Source organism: Sinohyriopsis cumingii, chromosome 5 (genome assembly GCF_028554795.1).
Source record: "Sinohyriopsis cumingii isolate HCF-2022 chromosome 5, ASM2855479v2, whole genome shotgun sequence".
NCBI lineage: Eukaryota > Metazoa > Mollusca > Bivalvia > Unionida > Unionidae > Sinohyriopsis > Sinohyriopsis cumingii.
In genome coordinates, this window is record NC_142965.1 from 8,408,548 (window position 1) to 8,430,590 (window position 22,043).

General features: G+C 36.6%; 1 protein-coding gene across 1 annotated transcript; it reads right to left on the minus strand.

Moving 5' to 3' along the window:
* Positions 1 to 14,047, minus strand: LOC149798598 (uncharacterized). Its single transcript, XM_089957419.1, has 4 exons — positions 13,694 to 14,047; positions 13,154 to 13,295; positions 890 to 961; positions 1 to 583 (listed from the first exon to the last, which is right to left on the minus strand). Exons 1-4 carry the CDS (start codon positions 13,955 to 13,957, stop codon positions 102 to 104), a joined length of 960 nt encoding a protein of 319 aa, XP_089813545.1. The 5' UTR covers positions 13,958 to 14,047; the 3' UTR covers positions 1 to 101.
* Positions 14,048 to 22,043: the final 7,996 nt, after the last annotated feature.

Genomic DNA, 22,043 nt, shown 5'->3' on the forward strand with positions numbered 1-22,043 from the left:
TTTAAGTTTCATTGTTCCATCTTTATTCAGAAACGTATATATTCACAGTTGTGTTTTGTTTGCTGTTCTAAAAAGAACAAAAGGAGAGACAATGTACATATTCATTTACTGCAAATTGCACAGGTCAGTTCACGCCCCTGCATATACTTTGGGCACGGTAATGAACCACACATGGCCTCCACTCTGAACAGAAGACGACCGTTCTCAGTCCGAAAGCCGGAGGGGTCAGCCTCTGGAGCCTGGTCCACACATATATAATCCGTGGACGCCTTATGGGTATTATGTCCCGTCATCAGATACCCGTGATATTCCACATGCCAGTCACCAAAGCAACGATTTCTTGCTGGAAGTATAAAGGTGGAAGTCCTCAGCCTACTCCGGCAGACGGCACATGGCATATTATGATATAAGAGTGCCTCGGCATTGGTCAGTTTGAAGAGAGTGTGATCGTGGTATTCGGCACCATATATGAATGCCAGATTCTCGATGCCGTCTGTGTAGGTGCCCCATATTGGCTCATGTGGAAGGCAAAGCGTGTTGACTGCAGCGCCAGTATGGTCAAACCACGAGCCAGCAGAGATACCTAGATGGTAAAGAAAGCAATAAATATGGTCATGAATATCCTTTGTACTAAATATTATCAATGTAGACCAAAAAGTATAAAGAAAATAATGGTAATCAAAGACTGGTGGATTTTTTTAAAGAAGAAATTATATTAACACCTTTAATGGCGTTTCAAGTGTAAAATATGGATATCAGGTTAGTATGATTACATCTTAGACAAAAGCTTGATACGTGAAAATCTTGGGTTTTACTTAGCTGATGATCCCTATTGCATATTTACTACAAATTCCAGTATTCTTACCATCGAATTACATATGGTACTGACCTGAATAAACTAGTTCTGTATCGACATCGTCTGGGCAGGTCGTTCTTCCCCACCGGGTGTATACAGCGCCACCTGTGTATATTAAAGAGAATAAATGATGGCACCAAGCAATTCTGATTAAAATGTTCTCTATGTGACCGTAATGTGTGTAATCAGTAATTACGTTTTGAAATACGCACGTTCAGGTTAAGGAAATCATCGACTCAACCATCCTATAAAAATCTTTTGAAACCCATTATGCATGTTTGGGTAAGATGTAGGGCTCGTATAATATCATAACGAGTCAACGGTATCTATGTGAACTGTACAAACGTAACATTCAGCATAAACTCGTGTCCTTCCATTTAATTCGATTCCAAATTTGAGAGAATATTAGATGAAGCAGGGTCCTACTTTGTAATGATCTTGAGCAGTGATCACCAACCACAAGTATATCCGCTGTATCAGGTGTGTCAGAGAATAAGGCAAGAAATAAGTTGGTTTCGCCTTAGAACCATTTGAACATTTCGTCGTACATGCGTACAACGTTACCTAGGGTGGATAATTGTTTTTCCAGGTAAGCAACTGAACTAGCATATATCTCGTCGTAGATCGCTGTCGGTGGGAGTTACTAAAAGCACGGTTTACGCGGGTATTTTACCCTGAATAATACTCACTCTCCTGTGGATTTAAGGCAAGTTCCGTTTCTAACTGACACACTAGCCTTTGGATCTTGTCAAGGAGTGAATGTTCTCCATTTGTGTTCTCCATCCATAGGTATAAGTGTTACATTTGTATTTATTTGATATGTGAAGCGTATTCAGTTTATAATGTCGTATCCTGAAATGATGTCTTTACTACGACGCAGATTTGAAACGTTGTGAACTTTTGAATTACAAGTTGCTATTAGAGTTTAATTTATTAGCATGTGTCTATAGATTTTAATTCCGAACCTATTACAATGACCAATGACTATGACCAGTTTGGTTTTATTGTAGCTGTTTAGGGCTGTCTGTAGCTGTTTAGAACTGTCTGTAGCTGTTTATACGTATGTCTATACGTATGTCTGTGCGCATGGGCGATCCATGAAGGATGTGTGTAGCCAATGCTAGTGGGTCAACCCAATTCAGGAGAACTGTGCTGTCTGTACGTATGTGTGTGCGGGTATATCGGGCCGTCTGTGTGTCTACGGAAGATGATGTAACCATCAAGGCCATACAAAGACGAAACTGCTAGTTTGTAAACTTGGTGGATCAATGAAGGGTGTGTACGGCCAATACAAGTGAGGGCCAACCCAAGAATTCGGGAGAGCTGTGTGGTTTGTCAGTGGACACATTTGCAAGTTTTACAAATATTTATGAATAGTACGGCCGTACAAATGTCTGAGTCATGTTTGTTGCAATTGAGTACAATTGAGTCATTTTGATTACATGTTATTATGTGAATCTCACATTCATTACACGAGGTTACATAAGATTTTAGTTATACATGAATTTTTTTTTAGTTTACCGATTTGTGAATGCTTAGATAGAGTATTTGAATGAGACGTATGTTTGGAGCGTGAAAGAATCGCCGTATTTGTAGTGTATGTATGTATATATATATATATATATATATATATATATATTCATCTTTCATCACTTTGTGTTTTGTTTTCATTCGATCCAAGCATCCAATCAGGTCTATCCTGTTACAAGGTGTGATGCTTAAAATGCATCGATGTCCTTAAATTAGTTGCAAGTGAAAAAAACAGTTAAATTCATTTACATTGTCAGTTTCTCATACTGTCTTCAAATATTTATTAAAAGCATATATTTTCCATTTCTAAGTGTCTGAGACTTTTAACTTAAGATGGATCTCATGTTCAAAATAGTTTTTTAATGCTTTTCCTGGCAAAGATTTTCTGAATAATGGTGAGCGAAGATGGGTATTCAAATTATGAGTGGTATCCCCATGCCAATTCTAGCTAGATCCTAGGATAAAAGTCAATTTACAATTTGTCTTCTTCCATGTTTCGTATGTCCCATGCTTTGCACTCCGCTATACGCCATGTTGTTACTTGATCAAAGCGAATGGTCCCATATGGAGAAATCTCATTAATCTATCTACGCCAAAAATTATTCTTTTAATATTCTGTTTGTTAGTGACAGAAATGTGAACTTTACTAATACTTTCTATTTGATCCATAACAGTCGTTATCTTGTGTTCAAGCCTAACCACAATATGGTCATATAATTAATTTTACAAATAGTAGGCGAAGACGAAGTAAAGGGGTACACACGGCGACAATTTATTAATATTGCACATTGTCCACAGCGTCATCTAAAACTTTACTTGTTCAATCTATTTACGTCGAAATTGATATAAGGCGACGTGCGACAGCCTTAATTTTTCTTAGGATGACGAAATTATCATCCCTCTTTTCCGAGGAGGTGAGGGTGAGGATTGTTTTGCAAATATTGCACATTTAGCACTGCGTCATCTAACATATTCTAGTTGCAAAACAATCCCTGATAAAGTTGACATCGATAGTTACATATTGTTCCATATGACATCTCAGATTTTGCCAAATATTAGAATCGAAATGCCAACACTCTTCTACGAATGTGACGATGTTTGCTCCAATTGTGTACATTCCGACACCATCATATAAAAGTGTCCATTTTAGCGATTGGTTTCTTTGATACCTTTCACGTCAAAATTGTTGCAAAGCGATAGATGACAGCCTTTATGTGCAAAAGACTTAGACCAAAATACCCGCTCTCTTCTATCAAGGCTGAGGTGGGATGGGAACGCATGTGGGGTTGTGTAAGGTTGGGGTGTAGAGGCAGAGTCCACAAGACGAAAGTACATCGCTGCTGAAATCTGATCAGGATCTCGCCATTTGCATACCGAATCACATGACTATACAAATAGTCACATGACTATGCAACCTACATGTCAATGACATCAGAGGTCAAAGAGTCACGTAATATCGACAATAAACAAATTTCCAATTGCTGTGCATAGAATCTGGAAATATTATATAGAAGTCACCAAATGTTCGTAAATAAATATAATGCATACTTAATTCTCAACATATTTATTCTGAGACCAACGACCAGAGACATGTCGGTATCACATCGGGTTGGCGAAAACCATTTTGAACAAGTACCGAGCACGTCTCAGCAATGTTTATGTTGGTATCACGTGACTACCGCATTGACACGTGCTCTTTGCTTAGCGAATCGGGTTTTCTTCATGTTGCTGCAACATCGACATATTTCCGTCATTCTTTTCAGAATAAATATTTTGAGAAATTTGTGTTCATTTTCATTTTTCTATAAAGATTACGTGAGTTTTATTATATGCAAGATTTGAATTCCTACAGCAACACTAGAAATAGTTTATTGTTGATATCACGTGACTATATAACCTCTAGTCTTATCGACATTAGTCTGCGAGATTTGTATAGTCATGTGACGCGTAATGCAAATGGCGAGATCCAGGTCAAGTTGCAGCAACGATGTACTTCCGTCTCGTCTGTCAAAGGATTAAAGACATGACGAATGCTATGCTTGCGATTTTTGCGAAAATCATATTCCTATCGATTGCAAGAAGGTATATCTCAATGAAAAGTCATTCAAGTTTGCTACGCTAGTTAGAAAGCGACTACCCTATGACGATACCAAATGGTGTCGGCGAATTCCAACTTTTCGATGGGCAGTGGACTCTGACACTACGCCCCAATATAGATGTCCAAATAACAAAATTGGGGTGGCAGGGGTCAGAGGAAACTACAATATTACAAGACCTCTGTATTGTTTTCATAGTCAAATACAAATGACATGAAAGCAGACATTTGATTTATAGTCCAAGAACTAGTAATCCCGTGCTATTTTCATTGCGTGGTCTTTCTATACGTCATCCTGGTTGTTATAAAAATATACGTTTGCCGAGATTTTCTTATGATGGTATGCAGTTAGCATCCTATATTTCATTAAGGGGTGGGGAATGTTTGAAAATATGGTCCTTATTTTTAGAAAACAATAGGTAAGAAATACTCCTATTACTAAGTAAAATAAGCTATCGAATTACTAACAACTCTTTATTACTTCTTGTTACAAAAACGTGTTTCCTGATATTTTATGTGTCTCAGATTTATACGAACTGTACAAACACCTTCTTACAGTGTATTTCAAACATTATATCTTCCAGCGGCTTATTTGTTGCAGTTCCCAGAGCAGAGCAGATCAAACAAGAAATGGAACAAAGAGAAGCAATGAGAAAGTTTATGGAGGAACATGAGATAGCATCAGTTAATGAAATCAGGTAACATTTAGCAACATACGTTCTGTAACATGAATGTCATTTTATCTTTACACGTGAAGCTCCATGCCCCTTAATGCTACCATCCACAACCTCTGGATCAATATAAAAAACATCTTGAAGAAAGTCAATGATCTACATATCACAAGTCGATTGGATTATTTTGTTTTTTGCATTTAACTCTACGTTTCTGTTATATAGTTATGTAGCTTGTTTTGAAAATTCTTTACGTAATTGGAGTTTTGATAAATATTCAGGGGCTTCATGCAGATCAGAGTATGCCAGGGTGAAATGCTTGCTCCCTTCTGCATGTTTGGCCATTGATAAATGCACTACCATGCATCCAACAGCTCAGCCAAAAACTGAAGTATCGACTCAGTAAAATCCCTTTTATACATAATCAATCAGTCCGGAGAGATGAATTTATTCAAGTTGTTACACCTCATTGGCAGAGGATCACTGAATGCAATGAAGGACCTAAACTTTCTTCCTGGCAGTAGCCAAATTTTCTCTGTCTACATGAAGTTCACAAAGCACTTACCGGTATTTATTCTAACTAATAACACATGCAGTCCTTCTACATGTTCTATGTTTTATTTGATTTACAGGGGATCTTAAAGGGAGTGGAGCTATCTTTCTGTACAAGATAAATTACCAATATCAAAACGTGAGGTGGAAATACTAGCTACCACATTATCAGATACAGGATTATTACCATGTGATGCTGTAAGTTTCCAATAGAGCAACACTCCGGTACTCCTACGGAAGCATTTGCCGAAACTGTGATAAAAACAGATTCACCCATAAAAGATGCAAATATGTTATTCATTTTGGAAGTTGAAAAAGGCATCCTCAAACTGTATAACCTATGTACAACATGTGTCTTTAACATTTCATGCAATGATACATGCACAGAATATTTGCTTTGTAAACTCGTATGAAGTGACATGTAACCAACAAGCAAACTTGGCATGATTCGGCATGATTCGGCACATTAGGTTATTTCTGCATAAATTAGAGCTTGTATGTTCAATACTTCGGAGCCACAGATTTATAAAATTGTCACTTTTACCAAAGAGAATATATATCGCTATGAAAAATGAACAGACTCATAAAAAGTTGTTATCTTTTATTGAACCGCTCTGGTGTCCTAGTGGTTAGAAAGTCCGCCTCAGATGCCTGAGGTCACGGGTTCGTGCCCCGGCCGTATCTAACCAAAGACTTATAAAATGGTACTCATAGCTGCTTCGCTAGCCGCTCATCATTAAGACGTTAGTATTAGGACTCGTCGGCCTGGTGTCAGAATAATGTGACAGGGTGAGACATGATGCTACATGTCTGTGACTTGATGCTCAAGTGCTAGACATCACTATAAACTGCCACACTTTAGACATTTTAGACAACAATGACTGAAACATTGTTAAGGCTACGTTAGAAATTAAATCACGCACAGACACAAAAGAACAAATCTCTCTCTCTCTCTCTCTCTCTCTCTCGTTGAAGTTTTGATCCCATTGAGATGTACTAGCACTTCACGTTCTTTACAGTGAACGGCATATTATCTGAATTTTCTTGGATAAGACCACCTTGAACATGGAATCTAACAATCGGTATATTATTTAGTCAAACTGCTGAAATGGAATTCTTTACTCAGATGTTATTCCTACTTGCATGTGTCATTTAACTTCGGTTCATATTTCTTTAAAGTTATGTCACAGGGTACTGTTAATTAGAAACCAACTAAAACAAACATTTAATTCTCATCCGTTTGAACTATGTCATAACCTAGAAGTCAGAAGCTGTTACCAATATTTTAACAAGTAGGGAAAACTGTTCAACTGACACAATTGACGTTTATCATACATTATAAAATTCTGGTGACAAAGTGACTGAGTTTGACGCTTTCATTCTCCTGTATTTATTTACAACAGGATTGCTGCTGTCTTACTCGAATGTTTATACTTTCATTTTGATATTTTCGCATCTTAATATCAAAATTTAGCATTTGTGTTTATTACATAGTTTATGTGATTTTACGTTCTGTTTTTCAAAGTTGTTTAGTGTTTAACTTGCACCGGAATAGAGCAGGAAAAATTTCATTTTCCTATCACGCTAAACAGACATGTAAAATCTAATTTTCGCTTGCCCAGGAGCAAAATTGAAATGCCTGAAAAACAAAAAACAATCGTTGTGTATTACGAAGGCCTTATTTACTTTAAAACATCATTTCTGTTATATTTCCCTATTTCAAATGCCATTATGAATTTGTACGAGTTTCTCTATTCAGCATTCTTTCCAAAGTTAAAGTTTGATAACTGTACACGATTTCAATCTGACATTCTTCGAGTTACCCAACATGTTTGTTGCACATATGGACACAAGCTTGTTCATTACAATAATCACTTACAAAAATCGGTCTGCAATCTTGAGATCAATAATACCGTCAATGATATTTCACTTTGAAAATGCAGGTCAAGACACGCATGCTCAGAGAATACTTGCCCTGCGATTTGCTTGTTCAAAAGACTCTGGTGTCCGGTCCCCAACATTGCTTTTACTGCGCATGTCCATTACTGGTGCTGCAGTTGGATGCTGCATATTCTTGTCTTATAAATTAATAACACAAAATGAGAGTTTAAGAACTTTCGTCTGTTCAATAACGCTTGCATATTTATAACCCTTTATCAGATTTCTAAAGGAACACATTTAAAGGATGTGTTCGTATTCGGAAGCAAGACAAGAACATCTGTAATAAACCTTTATTGTACCATGTTGTGTAGTTAGTTTCTTGAGGGAAATACAAGTCAGACCAAATTATAGTTATATGTGCTACTTCATTTGAAAGTTACCAATTGCATTTTCCAGCTAATAACTGCAAATTTAAAAGGTATAAAGGATGACAAACATTGCAAAACACGTAATAGCTGAATACATTGTGCATGACATTAATGTTTGGGAATAAAACCAGAATAACAGATTACCTGCAACTATCATTTAAGCTTTAATGCATCAAACATCAAAGCATAGATATTTTCGTAAAGGAACTTCAGTTTGCAACACTATGTTATACAATTAATCACATTAAATTATATACGTGGTAAATGGCTTAAGGGATGTTCAAACTATATTGTGAAATGCACAATGTGACTCACACAATATACTAATAATTTTCTACCAATATTTATATAAAGTTCATTCTGGACGGATGGCATGTCGTTATAAGCTCCCTTAGCACAGTCGCAGAGCATCCACATACTCATGTTCAAATAATGGTAGTAACCGGTGTACCTATGTCCGGCAAATTCTTCACATTTCGCTAACTTATTAAACGCTTGTCAATTTTATAAGCATATAACTATCACTGTATGCAATATTTTCTGTTGCGGAGGTCAAGCACAATATATGATTTTTTCAAAGATTTATTGCAGTATATGGCAATACTGTATTACAGGTTGGTGTACTGCACATGCAGCTTTTGGATATGAAACAAATCTGACAGGACAGGTTATTCGGTTGCCATGTTGATATGCAATATTCATAACTACAGACGTAAATATGTTCTGGAGGTCTTGCAATTAAATTGCCGTCAGCAGGCATCGTACAATTTTTGCACTGCATACCAAAGCAACAGGCCTTTTGTGAATATCAGGGGGAAAACAGACAAACTTATGGAACACCTTGTCAAAAACAGAAAAGATTTTTAAAGGACTGGCATAATGAACAAAAAACATTGTCTTTACTGATTGGTAACAACGGTGGCAATTTTCCCCACACCACCGTCTGAAACCTTTATTTTTGCTATTACTACCTATCAGCATTTTGGTTGTTATTTTTCGAATGGATTGCCCAATTAGCATCAGTCAAAAGCGGTTACATCTGTCAGAAAATGGCCAATTGACCTGATAATAATTTGTTAGAAATAAACAAAGGGTATCAATCAATGGATAGCGGGTCGGGGGCCCTGTCACAAGGACCACGCCCATTTAAACGCGTGATTTGTTTGTCAACTTATATGACTAAATAAATTCACCTATGTTTAGAAAACAATAAGTACATATACCGGTCTCCAAACTAACAGAATTTTATTCAGCCATATCAATTATCTAATGAGCTCATGTTTGTTTAGTATGTGATGAAATTCTGGATCCAAACAAATTATTATTGTTCTACTGTACCTTTTCAAATCAAATAATGCAAATATCTTGTCACAAATACTTTACTGTAAATCTGAAATCATCCCCTCACATGAACATCCAACAACTGGAATACTTAGTAGTTTAATTGACACACTTTGTTGGAAACATTCTTAAGCAATCTCATCGAAATAGAAGTATGGCTTCACCAACCTTAACCAATTTAATTTTTCACCTTCTCTCGTTATCATTAATAACATAATTACACTGATACTGACAACAATATTAAGTTTCTAATAAGGTCTAGATTTTTATTGACCAAATATTGAAAAAAGTTTTCACTGTGGCAGCTAATGAAATTATTGATGCGAACATTAAAACCGGCTGATCTACTATTAACAATAAAACATAATGTCTTAGTCTTTTCAATTATGGTGATAAAGGATCTTAAGAATAGAAGCGTGTTTATGAAACCAAAACGCATTTAAAGTGAATTAAAAAAATATGTAACTACTGTATAATGGAGTGTCAATACCACTTTGTTAAGTTGACTTCATTCTCCCAGCTTCTTCCATTTGACACAAATGTGAAATCTGACTGTTGATTCTATTTCTTATTCCCTGATAAAATCCTGGTAACAATGTAGATTGCATTAATGCTGATTGTATGTTACTATAAATTAAATAAGTCAATACTATGACGTAGGTTTTTAAGACAAGGCATGTTTGGCGTGTTTGGGAGAATCTTAAAACACAGCAGCACATTTAAGTTTATATCATTCTGAAGTAATGTTCCTTGCCTAATGGTACACGGTGAATATAATGTATGTGCCACGATATATCAATGTCAAATTGTTCAAGCAGCGGAATAGCAAGAACTTCTGCCATTACTAACCCAAAACGTAATTCTGGGGCTCCCTCCCAATGAAAAAGCTGTTTCATGATAATTTCAGCTCCCACCCCTAGTTGCAAGGGTTGCTTGGGCGGATGCCGTGCTGCTTTGTTTAAGGAACCAATTGTAATTTTAAGTGAAAGTCCGAAATGTCCAATATTGCTAAAACATCGCCCTCACCCCATTATAAAAGATGATTGTTGTGTTGATCTGGATGATTGGTAAAATCTGATTTGTCATGTAGATTGATACATCAACATCGACGCAAAATTTATCAATGAATCGATTTACCAATCGAACGTTTAGATGGTGTAGTCTCAGATATACACATTTGACAAAATCTGCTCTCTCTCTCTCTCTCTCTCTCTCTCTCTCACACACACACACACACACACACTTATAGAAGAGAGATGGTATTTTGTTCTTAATCTTTGGCAAAAAAAAGGCTCTCATTTATCGCCTTACATCAATTCCAACGTGAAAGGTATAAAGGAATCGATTGCAAACGTACCTTTTTACACCATGCATTAGGAATGTGCAACGTTGGACAGGATATCTTCACATCCACACACTCGTGGAAAGAGGGTTGCAAAAATCTAAGTTGTCATATAGAAGAAGATTTTCAATATCGATGTAAATCATCGATAAAGGAATTTGTTGCAACAGTAACATTTTAGGTGACTGTTACGACTTAGGGGCTACATAAAATAAAAAGGTAAAAGCCAACATATAAATTGAATTCCCTAGGATATAAAATTAAATTATTTAAAGAATTGGAAATAAAATTATGATATGGTATAAATTCCTAGATTATTTCCTTAAATGTTCCATCAATTTCACAGAATTCCGAAAAGGATAAAAAAATATTACGAATGAAAGCTCTAATGTGCTTATGTGCCAGCAATACTGAAGAATAACTGCTCTAATATCCAAAAGGCTTTACTTCAAGGCAAATCATTTGAAAGGATAATGTCACAATAGTCGTTGAATGTTGTACGGTATTCCAATTACATAAATATCACAGTCCTTGAATGTTTCACAATAATCCAGCTAAGTACTCGTTGTTTTATACACATGTTTTACACTCTGCAATTTCAACGAACAATATATAAATAAATCTGAACCTTCTCGTAACTCTTGCAGAACTGAAATATAACTGTAGAATGAAACTCGTAATTTAATTCCTTCTTGTAATCACTATAGACGCATCTAGTCGACAATTGGACATTGCTAGAATGTGTTTCCAGGTATTTAAATTGTTTTCATTTGTGAAAGATCTTAACAATCATCGCTTTATTTTCCATGTGAACCAATCAGCAAATTAAAAAATCATCGTATCAACAATACATATGATCACGTAATGATTTCGTGATTTCCATTTAACTCGTTCATGGCCTGCATTGACCGAATTAGTTGTTGATGTGAACTTAGTAATTGGACCTTTATTTATGACTGCAAATTACACAACGTATTATACATGAATTCTTCACAGGCAAAGTGACATTTCCTTTAAAGAATATCATCATTAACCAAATAACTTAGATAAAAACTGTATTATTAAATTATATTCGTTACAATGACGAGGTGTGAAATTTGCAATATTCGCAAAACAATAGTTACTCTCGCCGCCTTTTGAAACATGATACCTTTGTTTTAATCTTTGGAAAAATTAAGCTCCTTTACATCAATTGATATCAATTTCGACGTACGATTTTTCACGAATCGACAACAGAAAGAAGTGTTTAGATGACGCTGTGGGAAATTGAAATATAAACAAAATATAACTGTGTGTACCCGTTTCCTTCATCTTCCTATACTAGTAAAACCATTTGTAAAAATAAATTATATAACCGCATTGCTGGTTGATCTTCAGCACATGATAAATACTACCATAGTTCAAATCTACAGTAATAGTAAAGTTCGCATCGTGTCACTAACAAACAGAATATTAAATGAATAATCTCTACGCTGTTAGATGAACGAGATTCTCTATGCGAGGCCATTTGTTTGAGCACGTGACAATATAGCTTCGGCGCCCTCCAGACTTGGTTTAGTGGAGGGCAGTGCATGGAGCATGCGTAGCAGGGACCTATACTAATTAACAAGAATTACGAGCGGCATCTAAATATTTTGCCAGTTTTTGAAGAATTTTACGAGGCTTTCCCTAGGCGATCCCAGATCTTCAGATAAAAGCCAATTTACAAGAATAATGAGACGCTTCTAATAGCCGACCCCAGACTTTAAGATAAAAGTCAATTTACAAGAATAACTTCAATAAACTAAGGAAGATTATCGCTGGTAGACGTAAAATTCAATTTAGGGCATTTAGAAAACTGCAATAACGGGACATTCTGCTTTCTACTTTTTCCTTTTTTATGTTATCTTTGTGAAAGAATCAAATAGACATTTAATTATAAATTTTGGTTTTATCATTTTTTCTTTTATTTTATTTTATATTATTCTTCCTTTTGTTGTTGTCGAGTATATGCTTTATTGCGCTTACAGCATATCCATTCATGAACTTAAATCTGCAGGTGAAAAGTAATCCCATATAAAACATTAGGTCACTGTGACAAATCTACACGCATTCTGAAAAACAAATATTTCCTATCTCATTATAACTAGAACAATGTATATACCATCAGAAGTATATATCTTTACGGTGTATATGTTATATTTGTAGATATAAGTTAGTTTGTTTTGGTCTATAGTACCCACATGCATCGAACATTATTGATATTGAATGGACATACATCCGGTAGTACGGATACAGACTGGTGAGATAGCCGGGAGTACAGAAATTTGGCTAAACAGATGGCCTAAAGTAGGGAGGTAGCCTGGACATATGTCCCGCAATACTGACATTGACTGGACAACTGGGTTAATAGTACTGAGATAGACATTTTTCATATGTGCGAGACAACAGCAGTGAGAAAGAGGGAGAGAATTGTACCAGTCCCAGTTGGTGTATGTATATGTTGGTCTTTTGTATTCATGGATGCGTTGGCTCTTGCTGGATCTACATCATCCACTGCACGGCGGCGACGTTCACGTTTTGGGGTCTGAACGAAATTGGGTTGACTAGAGGTTAATTTCTGAAATATGAAAAGTAATCTAGATTCGAGATGAAAAATAGTCATGCCAAGACATTAATTTTATAACATTAAAATGTAGTGGTTAAATTCGGAATTTCCACAGAACAACTTATTTTGAGACATCTCGATAACATGGTTGATTTACGGGAAAAATAATCTGTATTGTTTTGATAGGATTGAATGTGTAGATAGTTAAAAGAAAGTCTCACAAACACACTGCACTATTACAAACAGTTGCTTGGTAATTTTGCAGCTTTATCATTTACACGCCATAAATGTGTCTGTGTCTGTGTGTGTGTGTGTGTGTGTGTGTGTGTGTGTGTGAATGTCAACCTTACACTATTTTCTTATTATCGACATACCACGAATCGCTCTAATTATAGTATCATATCACTTACCCGCAATCTCTCAATGTCTTGCTCATATATTTCATCCCTATATATTTTTCTGCCTCTTCCAGCCTTATCCAGATCTTTTTCAACGTTATGCTCCTCGTTCCGTTTCATTGCAGCCACGGTCAATCCAAGCTCATTTAAGTCTGCTAGACTTTTCATTTGTAGAACAGACAGACAAACAACCATCACAAACGCCATAAGGCTGACCACGCCTCTAATCCCTATTTTAGACATAATAATGTCGGTCTGTTCTAACATGTTGTTCATAAAGATGATAAGAAAAACGTAAATGAATGAAAGACTTAGAAAACAAGAACAAGTACTGAAGGAATTTCGTAGCGAGATATGTTAAGTGGCAATCGACACTCAAGGGTCTGTTCTCTATTGGCTGGAAATGAAAATTTCGATGTTTATGTTGGCTGCTTTCTAAAGTATTTCACCAACATACATGCTAGGTCTTGAGCTACAAACGGAAACATACTTTACTCATAATCGAAACACACTTTTGTTTTCAACAATAACAATATAAATAATTTAAAGTGTGTACTTTTTACATCCCGAAACATTGTGCATCACAGATGTAGAAACACCGATTTTTGTGATTAAGCTATTTTTATTTTTGCATCAAGCTTTTTTTTTCATTTCCGTGAAATGATAGAAAGTAACACGTGTTCATTTCTAATTTATATGAGAGCGGAGACGGAGAGTGTCATAATATATTTTGAATTTGTTTTATTTAATAAGTTCTAGTTACATAAAAAAAAACTCTGTGTTCTGGACTGGAACAAAAATCCCAACAACTCCAAAAACTAAAAATAAATGAATTTAACTTTAACTTTCAAATGATTTCCGTATGACTATGAATGTTTTAGCTTTGTTTTATTGATGTCAGGCAAATCATTCCATTTCTACTAATCATCGAGGTGGAAATAAGGGAATATTATTAGGCCTTCCAAGAGATAGATTTAAAAACAATATAAAGAATGAGGTAAACACGAATGAAGATTGTCATGTAAGGCACAAAGTTCATCATTAAGCATGCGCATATGAATCGATTGCATAGATAATAACTATAATGCTGTATATGCCAGCTTCTAAGAGTATCGTGCTGCAAACAACATGGACCCTTATCTGCCCTTGCATAGTGGGCTGCCATTTCAGGACATATGATACTTATTACTGATAGCAAATCCCATTGTTCGACAGCAGATAGTGATCTGTGTGGTTTGAACTTGCACACAACTTATACAGTAACAGAAGTAACTGTTTTCTGAGCTTAATTATTTGTTTACTGCAAAAGAAAAGATATTTCGAACTTTTAATATACATCAGGATTTAAAATAAATATAAACTGATTCAGATTGATAATAGTAATTTGTACTAATTTAAATTTCCTCTTTACCCAGAATGCCTTCATGTGAAACACTACATTTCATGAAATACTAAGTGCAACATCAGTAATCGTCCAATACTAACTACATTGCTGTAACAAGTCTAGCAAACTTAAAGCTAAAGAATGGAAAACGATAGGTTTATGAAAAAGATTTGATCCCGAAAAAAAAATAACTGCTTAGTCCTACTACTGAGTTTATCAAATAAGTGACAGACGAGTTCTGAGACTGTTCCACGATTGATAAATAACACAAACATTAAATAAACAACCATGAGAAGGAATGTTGTTGACACGTTTTATTAACTGGTCACCCTTGTATCCTAAAATGCCTTTTTTTTTTAAAGTATGAAATGTTTGAAGATCAAACTTGCATAATTTTATCCTTCTAAAACATTAGGAGACAAAGCATCAACATAATTTCATCATATACATTAACAACATCTTTAAAGCACGTATGGGCTTGCGATTCGCTCAGGTCCTTAAAGAGTTTGAAGAAGTCGCATTCACTTTTATTTTATTTGCGTCAGGAGGTCGCCTGTTGCATTATCTATTTCTTCCTACAGTGTTTTAACGTACTACGTTTTACATAAGTTTTAAATATTTACAGAAACGATACCAACACAAAAACAGTACAAATTAATGGTTGACATTCTTTTAGATTACAATAGGCATCGTTTTAAAAACGATAAAGATGAATCCTCAAGGATCCAAGTATTACTATTATTTGACTTCTCGATCCTCGTGGTGTTTCTTTATATCACTAACAAATGCAACCACGCTATCGAAATCTGCCCGTTCCTTTATTCGGTACCTGTAAACACCATATACTATATTTATAGGCTAGTCAACAAGAAATGAAAACTTCTTGGGCTTTTGTTCCTAACTGGATTGCTGCTGTTTAACAGGCGGCACATGAAAGCAAAGAAATGTAAATTACAACTACAGTTATTTTTTCTGGAATAGCAGGTGTAACTTTAAGTATATCAACATACAGAAAAGGGGCATTTAAATTAGCTATATTTTATCTGTGCATGCTAAAATACAGTTAAGATCAGACATACGTTCGTGGGATTAAGTACAAGTACTGTATCAAGTTGATTACTATTCAGTCTTAAGTACAATTTAATAGCAGCAGGGAAGTTTAACAGACCAGTGCGTCCAGCCAAAATAAACCTTCCTACGCGAACTTTCTCCGTAGAAGCCTCAGAATTCAAAAATAAAGCCTTCTACGGAAGCTAATTTTCATGCATTTCAGACCGGATGCATCGGGTGGTCGCGCCGTGTGTGTTAGTAAATATAGCGTTAAGGACAGGAAAAATAAATGTCAGGGAATAATTTTTTGTTTTTTTGTTGCATGGTGGGGCTGCTTTGGCCAATTTTACGTCACATTAAAATGATATACTTGAAAATAATATGAGTTCGAAAACTAGCACAGTTGGAGAGCCTCATTCTGCTAGATTAGCGCGAGAACAATTAGCGGCAGTAAAGAAACTTATCCCGGCAAAAGAATTATATAAGAAAAAGGTCCGAGCACACGAAGACACAGAATTTGGAATTACCGAGATATCGTCAAAATGGTTAAAGCCAGTTACCGAAACAACCGAGCGAGTCATATATGGTGAGAAAAAAGATAAGGATATCATGAAAAGTGGAATTTATCCCACGTTGAAAGGTATCGAGGAACACTCACGAGAATTACCGGAACGATTAGCAATACTAGCACAACAACGCGGGCAACAACCAGGAGGAGGAACCCCTGCAATTGGTTTTAAAATAAGTAAAGGAAAACCTGGAGGAAGAAAACCTGGAGGAGGAAAACCTGGAGGAAGAAAAGTGTTCAATCTTGAGGATTTAAGAGGAAATTTCACCGAGGCGGGATGGGGAATAATATCACAGCCGCTCTCGACGTTGTATAGTAATATAGATCAATTTGGTCAATTTGCGGAAGATTATTTTGATGGTCGAGGAGAATATCTGACTGATGAAGGAAAAAGAAGATACGCAAACCGTAAAAATTGGTATAATATGTTATATAAAGTTTACACGGGAAAATCACAGGTGAGAGAAACGGATCCATATTACAGAAGATTTTTATCAGCCGCAATGGAAACGCATAATTATAATAAGGAACTAGCGGAAGAAGACAAGCAACAAGCGAAAGAAAAAAAGCAACAAGCGAAAGAAAAAAGACGACAGGAGAAAGAAGAAAAGGCTAAATTTTCACGGAAAAGAAAAGCAAAATTAAAAGAAGATATTCAACCACAGGAGGAAGATATTCAACCACAAGAAGAAGATATTCGACCACAGGAATTAGGAGCCAGACCAAAAGAAAGAAGTCAGCCTCAGGAAAAAAAGAAAAAACCAAAGAAAAAAGATGAGAGTGACCAGGAACCAATAGTTCAACCAAGCGACTACAAAAAACCTGCGGACGAGAGAGTTCGATTATTAACTGAGGAGGAAATTGCATCTCGTTCAGGATTACTCGATCCTGGTACACTTGCCGATCAATATTTGAGGGAAGACAATATCGATGAGCTCGATGATAAATTTGCAAGATTGGTGGTTGCTGCGAATTATACTCCAGAAAATAGAAGATTATTCTTGCGAGAAAATTTCGTTGATACAATCAGATCAGGAGATTGGCCGGTGGTAATTTATTTTAGTAGTTTAAGAAAGCCGGTAAATTACTACGATCTCGGATATTCAGATTTTTTAAAGGAGATCAGTGAATATAAAGAAAGGCAAAGACGATTATCATTATCACGATATCCTGTAAAAAGCGGGTCACCACGGGAAGATCCTGGACCAAGCGAACCGCCACCGCAAGATACTAAAATAGGAAGCGGATATACTATTTGCCCTGACAGCGTCGTCAACGATGTATCTCACCTCGAAATATTAATAGGAGGAAAGCGAGCCGGAAACAATTCTTCTGAAATAATCAACGAGGCCTCAGATATTTGTCAGTGATTATTCCGCGGCGGTGTCATTGATTCTTACATTTACAAAGAGCTCGTTGACGAACTCATCGATTAAAACAACACAACTGAAATAACATGATTGTTCACAAACTTCAACGCAGACCTAGACAGGTCCGCATAGTTAACTCTCGATTGCCCGTATATAAATATATTCACGGTAACGGATTAGGTGATATTGTTGGAAACCTCGTCACGCGAGTAGTCCCTAAAATCGGACCCGCAGCTAAGCAAATTGCATCAAAAGCAATAGGAAAAATTGGCGAGACTGTCATCTCTGGTATTGGTAATTTGGCCAGTAAAGGCTTCAATGTTGTCAAAAGCAAAATATCAAATTTGGTGCGCAAAAAAAAGCAGCCTGTCAAATTACCTAGCACCAGCGAAATGGCCGCTGATATTAGTAAAGTTATAAACGACGCAGCAAATAAAAAAATAAATGATCTAGTACAGGAAGTTGCAAATACAAGTTTTATTTCGGGTAGTGGTCTTCGTTTTAGACGATAATTCTTAATAATAAATGTTCGCACAAGTGTCAAACGAAGTGTTCGACATGGACGAGCCTGTAGGCAAGGACACATCCGTGCGTGATTTTCAGTATTTCTCGTACGTTGCAGTTGAACCAAATACACCTAATCGCTTGGAAATTCAAGTTCACGATACGACAAGATATTTTCTTCCATCTGAGGCATATATCGAAGTTATCGGGGAAGTTGTTAAAACAGATAATACCGCTTATGCAGCAGATTTTAGGGTCGGATTTGTTAACAACGGCATTATGGCATTATTCAAGAGTGCCACTTACATGATCGACGGAAGAGAGATTGAGTCAATTACTAATGATGTTGATCTGGCAACGACGATAATAGGCCTAGCTAGATACTCGGATGATTTTACTAGATCAGCTGGCCCTAGTATGATGTTTGCCAAGGATAATTCTGATCGTCCCGAAAGTAGGCCGTTTCTTATCAGACAACCCAACGATCGCGCCGCTCCTGCTGCTCCCGCTGCTATCGAAGATATGATCATTAAACCTTATCCTGATTATAATCTCGGATTTTTCACGCGAAAGTCTATGCTAGCACGAGGTAACAGAAGATTCTCTTGTGCTATTCCGTTATCCCATATATTCGGATTTTGTAGGCATTTCAGGAAAATTATCTACGGAGCAAAACACACCGTTACGTTTGTCAGAAAGGAAAATAGCAACGATGCTATCTGGCGAGAAGGTGCTATCGATTACGCTACTGGCGTGATAGGTCCCAATGATGCCGCGAATAATAACGGTATGGTAAAATTACTTAAATTTACTTTGTGGATGCCAGCGATAACTCCATCAATAATCGAGGAAGAAAAATTATTGTCATTCATGAACCAGGGTGGTAAATCTGTTATGTCTTGGCTGACAACAACAACAGATTCCACAACTATCAATATTAATGGTGATTTTACCTGGCGTATTGCATCGCAGCAGGGTACCTCTGCACCTAGGCATATCTTTATCGCTTTTTTGCGTACCGGTAGATATCATCAATTATACAGTCACATGATATTTGATCACATTGGAGCAACAAATGTGTCGTTGAGAGTAAATGGCCAACAAGAACCATCCGAGGAAATATCAATTGATTTTGAAAATCATTCGACGGCTCGTGCGTATCATCGCTTGTTAAGTTTCATGGGTCGTGATCAAAATATCGATACCGGATTGCAAATATCACAGCTAGATTTTAATAAACTTTATCCTATCTATTACTTTTCCCTGGAGCATCTTGATCTGGTAAAGCAATCTGTTGTTGATATCCATTTCAAAGCCAGAATTAACACAGGTGGACTTAATTACAAAGCGATCGCGGTTATTCTTAGCGATAGAACAATGATCTTGGAATTCATCAGCGGCAGAATGAGAATCATCGACGCTCCTGTTGAGAAAATGTAACTTTAAAATGAAAATCGAAGATTTTTAAGATTTCTAAATTTAGATTAAACGATTATTAATATGCCATACGAACACGTCAGCGTAACTCTGACCCAGGGTCAGATGAAAAAACTCCAAACAGCAACAGCAAAGCGATGCGGTGTGAAATTAACCCTGAAAAATGATCAAATTCAGGGCGGACCTAACAAACTATCGCTAACTAAGAATCAACGTGAACGCTTAACCAAAGCCAAATCAGCAAATTCTGGCGTTCATGTGAATCTTAGTATAGGTGCCATCAGAGACATGGTCAAAACGGGCGGAATTTTCCCTTTCCTAGCCGCTATTCCTGGATTATTATCCGGGGCTCTTCCGGCAATTGCAAAAGCGATAGGATTAGGTGCGGCCGGAGCTGTAGGCGACAAACTAGTACACAAAGTAATGGGAGGGCGATACGGTAAAAAAAAGGGAAGCGGCCTTTATCTAAGACGCCCCCCATACGGATCCGGCCTAAGATTAGCACGGCCTATTCAAATTTAGATTTATTCAACGAAGCAAAGAAAAAAAAAAAATTTTCAGAGGCGTATTTATGCGGGATCAACTACCAGAAAAACCAAACCCCACCGAGACATGAATAATAAATCTCGATTCAAATACCGGCCCTGGCACACACTGGGTCGCCTACGCGATTAATCCTCGCGAAGTTGTTTACTTTGACTCGTACGGACTAGCGCCACCAAAAGAATTTATCGATTATGTGTCAAAGTTAAATATTCCGATTTGGTATTCGACACTTCCGACGCAGACGTTAATGGATCCACCGATATGCGGTCCTGAATCAATTAACGTCCTCGATGCAATTTCAAAATCATCCGGTCCGTATCATAGAATCGTATTTGAATATGCCATAGATAAATATCATGGTTGATATTTACGGAAGATTCCTCTACAGGAAGAAGGAAGTAGCCGATGTCGATCTATCAAAATTCGCAACCAGGGATGATATTAATAATCTTCTGTCGTTGTCAGAAGTAGATCCTGGCGAAGTTGCTGTTTTTCAGAGCCGCGAAGGAAGATTACAAACCAGCAACGTCAAAATAACTGATATAATCAAGCGAGACGAATATAACGATCGTATCAATCAATTTACTAGCCTGTCAGAATCGGTATCAAAATCCATCGCTGATATCGCCGATATTATAGCGAAGTTACCCTCGAAGGCTAATATCGCGGATGTTGAGCAAAAAGATAGCGAATTATCAGCAACGTTGCTTCTGAAGGCTGATAAAGCATTACACGATGATCTTCAAGAAAGATTGACAAAAAGATTAAACGGGCTAAATAGAGATCTTAAAAAACTCGACGATACCTTAACTAAATTTAGTAAAAAAATCGAGGAAGATATAAAAACATCCAGCGATACTTCCTCCGCCGCAAACGAACTAGCAAAGAAAAAAGCCGATCAAGCATCGCATGACGATCTTAGCGATAAAGTAAGAAAAATCAACGAGGATATTACTAATATTCTTGCCGATGTTACCGAAATAAATATCGTAATGAGTCAGAAAAGCGATAAAACATCACACGATGATCTCAGCGAGAAAACGAAAAAAATCAACGAGGATATTACTAAAATCAAAGAGGAAATTAACGTGGTACGTGAATTGACGCGTCAAAAAGTCGATACATCGGTGTACGACGGAGAAATTCGAGATTTTAACACGAAACTTCTTGACGCAACTACAAAAATTAGCGATATTAACACAAAAATATCGTCAATGAATCTTGGAATATTAGCGCGTATTTCAATACCAGCGGAAGTAGAAACAGAAAATATTCCTTGCCATGTACCATTTGTGGTAAAAATACAGGATCTTACTTGGACACCTGAGAATAACACATTTAGCTTTACCTCGCCAATTACTGGCGTATATCGAGTATATATTATCTCCTTGATGACAAAATTCAATGTAACAATAGACGATGGTTATGATTTTCGTGAATATTATCCTGGGTTTTTTGTTATGACCATATTTAAAAATAAAACGAAAACCTTTAGGCTAGAAC